The following is an 8,078-nucleotide window of genomic DNA, read 5'->3' on the forward strand; positions in this document are numbered from 1 at the left end:
CTTCCATTCCTTCCTTACCTCCCTTTCTTACCTCCCCACTCCCTCCCTCCTCCCTCCTTCCCCTCCCTCCTTCCCCTCCCTCCTCCGCTCCCTCCCTCCCTCCCTCCCTTCCTTCCTTCCTTCCTTCCTTCCTTCCTTCTTTCCTTCCTTCCTTCCTTGATAGGGTCTTACTATATAGTCAAGGTTGGCCTTGCTCTCAAGATCTTCCTACCTCAGCCTCCCAAATGCTGGGATTATAGGCATGCACTGTTGCACCTGGCTTCAGTCCCTGCCCTTCATTAGCTCTGTTACCTTGAGCAAGTTCTTTAACCCTCTCACCCTGTGTTTTCTTATCAGCTAACTAGTAATGACAATCTTAGTAATAACAGTTGCTATTATTTATGGAGTTCTTACCCTGTGCCATGCAACAGGCTTTGTATCATCTGCTTATTCATTTTACAAGTGAGGAAAGAGACTCAGAGACCTTAAGTGGTTTGTTCACAGTTACAGAGCTAGAAATATTATGGTCAGAGTCAAACCTAATTTGTTGGACTCCAAAGCTACCCTATGGTCTTCACTGTGCTGACCTTCCATAGTCTCTGTCTCATAGAGATCATACATATATGGCAATTAGCAAAGTGCCTGGCACATAGGTAAGTGTCCAATAAGTTAATTAGGACTGTCAATATCGTTAGTCATAGTAAGCTATCAACTACTGCATAGGCACTTTGAGGTCATAAAGCAAAAAAAAAACCAAAATGTAATTTGTCTTCCCTTTAGAGACAAATCACTTGGGGCTTAGAGAGGTTGAAAAAGTTACCCACAATTACAAAGTGGACGGACCAGAGGGTGGTATTTGAACTCATGAATTGTGATTGCAGAATCTACGCCCCTAAACTCTGAGGTGGAATCCAGGTTCTGGTTTCTTTATTTAAACAATACTACCCAGGGTTTAATCACCTGGCCACAGCAGGCCCCAGGAGAACAAAGGAAAAACAAAGAAAGCCAGGGCACATGAAACCAGGGTGAAACATTCCACAGAACAAAGAAAATCAAAAAGTAAAATGGTCGTGCTGTAAATTTTCCATGTTGTTGTTGTTGTTATTATTATTATTATTGGTCTTTTTGAGACAGGGTCTCCCTGTAGCCCCAGCTGGCCTGGAACTCACTATGTAGACCAGGTTGGCCTTGAACTCACAGAGATCCGCCTGCCTCTGCCTCCAGAGTGCTGGGATTAAAGGCATGTGCCACCACGCACAGCTCTTTATTATTTATTTATTTAATTAATTTATTTATTTATTTATTTATTTATTTATGAAGTTTTCCATGTTAGAGGACAGTTTGACAGATTTTTCAGACCCAAATAAAAGATCCTACCTCCCCAGGAACAAACACACAGGGTTCTGGAATTAGGTAGATGTGGGTCAGTCTTTGGATGCCACACATAAGCTGTGTGGTCTTGAACAAGTCCTTCTCTCTGGGCCTATGGTAAAGGGATGCTAGAACAACTGCTGGGCATGTGTTTAAATGTGAACCACTAATGGAACTCATTTCCCTTATCTTCCTTCCTTTGCACCCCTCATTTCCCTGCCTCTGGCACCCAGGAATCCTGACCTCCGTGAAGAGATGCTGGCATGTCTGGTCCAACTCAAACCAGAGAACCATTAAGAAGGGGCCTTCATTTTGGATTCTCCAACACAATACCAATGTCCCAGCTGTGACGTACTGTCACTGATGAGAGACTGGGAAGGGAAAAGCATATATATATAGATATATATATATATAGATAGATATAGATATATATACAGGAAACACCACGTCCTTGCACTGCTGCTGGGGCTGGTGGAGCAGTCAGCCAACAGCAACAACCAACATCTGCAACAACCTTCATTTCCTTTGCAGACAAATTGAAGAATTGGTGGGATTTTTTTTTTTTCAGGAAAAATATGTAACAACTATACTGTCTCGCCTCCCTGTCCCCCTTCTCCTGCCAGACCACAAGAGCAGACTGTAATGATTGTAGAAATCTGATTGAACCCCAGCTGCACACAGTCCAGAATGGGGGAGCATCCCATTTGTTGTTCTTCAGCATCTGTCATCCACTCAAATGCAAAGGGAACAAAAAAAAAAAAAAACAACAAAAAAAGCAAAACACAACGATCACGCAGCCAAGCAAGAGAAGTCGCAGCAGCAAGACAAGCACAGTCAGTCATTTTCCAAGAAAGGAAGTCTCCCGCTTGGGAAAGAGGAGGAGGACTGGATTGCTATTTTCTGGGTCTTGACACTGGGCTGCGAAATCCACTTTCTGTTCTTCCACCTCCCCTCCTCCCCCTTGACTCCTGGTCTTGTCCCTTTCTGTCTCTCTCCTTCCTGCCTGTCCTCTGTGTCGTGGTTCTGCTGAGGGCCACTGCAGATGACTCTTATTGGACAGAAAAGAGAAGACAAGGAAGCAAGAAGAACAAAACGAAGCCACTGGAAGGGAAGCAGACATTGTATGTTTCTGGTTTCTCATGATGGAGGTGCAGCTTGTAGGAGATTTGTATGGCTGTGCTTTTAAGTTATGTATATTACATATAACAGGAAACACATATTAAAATAAACAGTGCTGGTAAGTATGCAGCTGACATTTTAAAGTATAATTATCTGACTGTGATTGATATATCCCAAGGTTCCTAGATCTTGCTGAACTGGCCCAGCCAAGGACCCTAGACTCTGGGTGTGGCCAGCTCCCAGTAGGGCTGACAGATTCAGTGTAGTGAAACTGTGTGGTGTTTGTAACTGGGTGATTGGTGGGGGAGTGAGGGCCCCCCATGGAGAGGTGGGGGTTCAGCAAGAAGGAAGCAACATAGATGTAGTAGTCCCGACTATGCCAGTCCGTGATGCCTTCTCCCCCAGCAGTAGCTGTCAGGGCCTTGTCTGTGCTCAGACACAGCCACCCCCACCCCCATCCCAGTCAGGACTCTGCCGCTGAGGTCCCTACATCACTCCTCCTGTTTCCAGGGGGCTTGCCTTGGTGTTCAGTCCTCTCTTTCTGTTCTATTGTTTCTATAAGTTTTTGTTTTGTTCTGTATTCTGCCATGTCTTGCCCTGCTCTTAATCAGGTTGTGATGGTTACTTCCTTCTCCAAAAGGGAGGTGGTGTCCCTGGCTGAGGTAGAAAGCAGTGACTGTAACCTGGTTCTCCAATATGCCCAGCCAGTCTTCCCCCTCTGCTCTTCCATCTTGTGACTCATTCTCTTCTTCCTGAGCCAAAGTAGCCATGGTAAAAAGGCCATGGACATAGGGAAAGCCATGAGAGGCCCAAACTGCATTCTCACCTATCCTGAACAATGGTAAGTGAAACGCGGCATTGCCCATAGGCTTCATCTGCGTTAGATCCTGACTTGCACAACCTCCCCATCAGTCAACATCTGAGCTCAGAGATGGCCTTGAGGCCACAGGGGCCCTTGAAGAAAACCCCGTTACAAGCTTGCCATTGTACTTTGGCATGTGCAGGCTTCCTCTGGCTTGTCTGCCACAAGCAATGTCCCTTTCTGAGGGAAAATATCCCACAGCACTTGAATTTCTCCATCCCATTTCACTTCCCAGCCTTTCTAAGGCAGCCCATAAATTTATTCAACAAATGTTTATTGAGTTGCCCATTGTACCAGGCACTGTTCTCAAGACAGAAGGAGAAGTGTGAAAAGAGAGGGACCTGAGAAGCCACCAGACCAACCTTCTGTCCCTAACCATGGCTGGCTTGTCTCAGAACACTTCCTCACTTCCTCCACCTGATTAGATATTGCCCAGGGATGTTTCCAGAGGGCCCAGGCTAGATGTGCCTCCTTGGCTTATGAGTTATTCCTACAATGTTCACCTTCCCTACTTACCAGGTGCTGGTCTGAAGCAGGGCAAGGAACTAAAATAGCTTCTGTCTCTGTGGCAGATGGGAAGTAGAGCGAAGCTCTTAGATACAGAGTCAGCCACATGCCCCAGGTGCAGGTTGCTGGGCCCACTTCACTCCAGCATGGCAGCACATTTTCTTTGCTCCAGGAGCTTTGCACATTCCTGGTGGAGAAGCCACACAACCTTCCTGCCCTTGGCACCATGCAAGATCCCAATGCTCCTGAGCCAAGTGTGGGTGTGGCTCCGTCTCCTCTAGGCCCCTTGAAATTTGGCTCAGGCCCCCATCTGCCTTTGCAGGAACTAGGCTGAGCACATTGGACTCACCTCAAAGGAAAGACCTTTGTCCAGAGGTTTGCACCTGCCTGCAAACCCTCCGTGCGGGCTACTGGACAGAGATGAATTGACACAGCTTAGCTTGTGGGCCACTGGGGTTTGGGAAGAACCTCATACTGTGGATGCTCTGACCTTCCTTTGGAGAGGCAGCACCCCACCAGGGGAGGAGGAGACCCATAAAGCTAAAATCTAGGGCACTGTTCCCTCCCCACCCTCGCTCCATAGAGAATAAGGACCTTGTCTTGTCTTGTCTTCAACCTACTTTTTCCTTTTTGATTTTTTACACCTCATCTTCTCTGTGCCTCTTCTGTATCCAGGAAGCCAGGTAACAGTGGGAAAGGTCCCAGAGAGCAATCAGGTGACCATCCTGACTCAATCCCTGTCTCACCATGTGACACTGGGCTAAAACTAGTTCCACTCAAGGGTTTTCCCACTCTGTCTTAAAAATCTTGATTCTCCCTAGTTTTGCTTTCTGTGAATCTTTTCCATCTGAGGGTTCAGGAGGTGCCAGGACCTGTTTCAGTTTTTGAATTCTGCAAGAACATTCCAAGACTGGCCTGAAATTGCATGAGCATCATCATTCTAATTTTTTTTTCAAAAACACCTTACCAACCAACTGCAATGCTGTCCTGTTCCTTTTTACTTGCACCCCCTCTCCTCTCTTGTACCCATGCTCCCCCACCTCAGTGCTCCGTGCTGTATGCGTGTGCTCTCTGTTCTTGTACACTCAATAAAAGTGAAATAAATGTGTTTAATGCTGAACCAGAGGCTCCCCCGGCCTCCCTTATCTCCCTTCTCTGTCTCTCCCTGTCTCTGACCTTGGCTGCTGGTACGTGTTGGTAACTGGGGTGGAGACATCCCAATATAGAACACTTATTTTAAAACTGCCTGGAGTTCCCAGTGTAGCCCAAGGGCTTGGCTTATATTCTGCAGTTGCAACATCACACAGGGCGAAGACCTTGTTGGTCAGGGGCTCACAGGCCAGTAGAGAAAACAGACCACAAGACAGGAAAACTATCAGAGAGATCAGCACTAGGAAATAAATACATTGAAATACTGAAAGAGATCATTTTAACAAGATGACTTGTCAGTATGTGCTTAGCATATGTGAGGCCCTGAGTTTGATTCCCCAGCACCACAAAAAAAATACAGTCGACCAGTTAGGACCTCCGTACGGAGGTCATTTTTTGAGCTGAATAAAGAGGAAAATCAAGTAAGGTGAAGAATTGAGAATATTCTAGACAGAAGGGACACTGGAGGGGGAGATGTAGTCTTTCCCTGAAAGGAGAGCAACCTCCCAGCATGGGGGCCTCACAGGTAATGCTCACAGCAGTCCCCAGTTTGAGCCTCTGCTGCCAACCTTCAAGTATGTTGCCATGTCTTCACACCACCTGTCCCTTTATTGACTTACCTTTCTTAAAATGACTCACTTTGAAAAAAATTATTTAAAAAAAGAAGTCAGAACCAGACAGAGGACTCAGACGGTAATGGCTTAGGAAAAGCACTTGCTACCAAGCCTGACAACTTGAGCTCGATCACAGGGCCCCATATGATAAAAGGAGAGAAGAGAGCCCTGTAAGTTATCCTGTGACCTCCATGTGCACACCATGGCAGGCATGCTCCCCCATACACACACACAAAATATTAAAAATACAAGGGTATGATGGCCGTGGTGGCACATCTTTAATCCCAGCACTCAGGAGGCAGAGGAAGGCAGATCTCTGTGGGATCAAGGCCAACCTAGCAAGTTCCAGGTCAGCCAGGGTTACATAGTGAGAGCCTGTCTTAAAAACAACAACAACAACAACAACAACAAATACAAAGCTGGGAATGTAGCTTGCCCTAGCATGCATGAAGTCCTAGGTTCAACCCTCTTAGTATTGTAAAAATAGATAATAAATAAAAAATTTAAAATAATTCCACAAGTGAAAAGCTAACATCATTTACCAAAGATAGGAGCCTCCACAAAAATAAACTGGAAGGGCTGGTAGTATAGCTCAGTAGTGTGCCACTTGCCTAGCATGTGCAAAGCCCTATAAGAAAATAATAAAGAATTAAAATTAAAATCATGATCCACGTAAAACTAAATTCATTTCTTGGGGGTCACCTGAGGAACATACTACATTTTCCATTTTATTCTATCAAGCAACTCACCTTAGGCCACCTTTCTAAATTGCTTTAAATCTCACAGGTCTTTTTCTCATGTATATGGATTTTTCAGGGTTGAAGGCATCTTGTACATAGATAGCATCCTAAATACTTTTAAAACTTGCATTTTGTAGCATTCCCTATAATTTAAATGACCAAGTACTATTTATTTATACATCCAGTTCATTAAATGATACATGTGAGGAAAATAATTCAGTCTTCTCCAGATTCCTATTTATTGTAAAAAGGGAGTTTCTACAAGGAACTTTGTGAATGTTTTCCAGAATCTTCCCTGTAGATTTCCTTTAACAATCTGTCACCTCTAAGATCCTGGAATAGGAATTGGTTTATAAATATTGGGACCCCACACAACTCAGGACTCCACACCCCTCTGTACCTGTAGGGCTAGCCTCTCTGCTACTTGGAATAATAACCTGGGACTGGTTCATCTAGATCCATGTTTCTCAACAGGTATTGGGGTGATGAAGCAATGTCTAGAGACATTTTGTTGTCACAACTGACCAGTGCTACTGACCTGTAGAGGATAGAGCCTAGGTTTCCTGCTAAATTTCCTACAGTGCACACAACAGCTGTCTGCAACAAAGAATTATCAGGTCCTTAATATCAATGGTGCCAAAGTTGAGAAACTGACTTAATGAACACGCAAACCACAAAGCTGGATTCCCAAGCTATCATCTATATCTCTTCCAACTTCCATGTCCAGTGTTAAGTGCCCCGAGTCTCAGAAAAGATGGTGAACCCACCTGGAACAGAAAACTCTGGGGTCACACCACAAAGCTCAGTACCTAAGGCTGGGAGTGGACATAGGTGGGGAGGGCTGAGCTGCTACACTTGGGAAATGGAACTGACAGGACAGGTTGGGATTGATGTGCGTGATGGTGAAAGTTGCCCTTGATTAACCTTGAAGCAGTCCATTGTGATTAACCATAACTACAGCATTCAGCCTAGTCTGTAAATTCCTAAGAAATCAGTTGTGACTGGGATAAATTGGTATGTCCAATTGTAACTGTGACAAGTTAAAGAGCAGCAGCACAGGGACCAGAACTTCAGTTAGACCATGTTTTGCCTCCTAGCTCTGTACTCTCTGGGTTTGCAAACCCTCTGTGAACCTTAGTTTTCTCTCTTGTAGATTGAAAGTACTTGTTACCATTTTTTAAACCCCCAAACTGGCTGGGCATGGTGACGCATGCCTTTAATCCCAGCACTCGGGAGGCAGAGGCAGGCAGATCTCTGTGAGTTCAAGGCCAGTCTGGTCTACATAGTGAGTTCCAGGACAGCTGGGGCTACAGGGAGACCCTGTTTCAAAAAGACCAAAAAACCCACAAAACAACAATAAAAAAAAAACACAACAAACTCCCAAACTGGATCATTTTTCTCTCCTAGAATTGTAGAACAGTAATAAGACTAAGGACACATTTAACAGCAAGGAAGACTTTTGTTCTTGGTTAAGAACAGAAGTGGGAGATAAACACAAACCAACTTATCAACCAGTTGGGGATCAGGGAGATACAGATGCAGTATTAAAAATGAGGGGAATAGCTGGGCATGGTGGCACTCGCCTTTAATCCCAGCACTCGGGAGGCAGAGGCAGGCAGATCTCTGTGAGTTCAAGCCCAGCCTGGTCTACATAGTGAGTTCCAGCACACAGCTGGGGCTACAGGGAGACCCTGTCTCAAAAAGACCGAAAAAAAAAAAAAAAAAAAGGGAGAGGCT

General features: G+C 45.1%; 1 protein-coding gene across 20 annotated transcripts in view; it reads left to right on the forward strand.

Annotated features, from left to right (window-relative positions):
• Positions 1-4,958, forward strand: part of Epb41l1 (erythrocyte membrane protein band 4.1 like 1) — a 132,327-nt gene extending 127,369 nt beyond the window's left edge. For all 20 annotated transcript variants that reach the window (XM_008840771.3, XM_008840772.3, XM_008840777.2 and 17 more), the window contains one exon: positions 1,584-4,958. In XM_008840771.3, coding sequence (XP_008838993.1) covers positions 1,584-1,592 — 9 coding nt within the window. In that variant the 3' untranslated portion in view covers positions 1,593-4,958. The remainder of the gene's footprint in view (positions 1-1,583) is intronic.
• The last annotated feature ends 3,120 nt before the right edge of the window (positions 4,959-8,078 follow it).

Source organism: Nannospalax galili, unplaced genomic scaffold (genome assembly GCF_000622305.1).
Source record: "Nannospalax galili isolate Female #2095 unplaced genomic scaffold, S.galili_v1.0 scaffold221, whole genome shotgun sequence".
NCBI lineage: Eukaryota > Metazoa > Chordata > Mammalia > Rodentia > Spalacidae > Nannospalax > Nannospalax galili.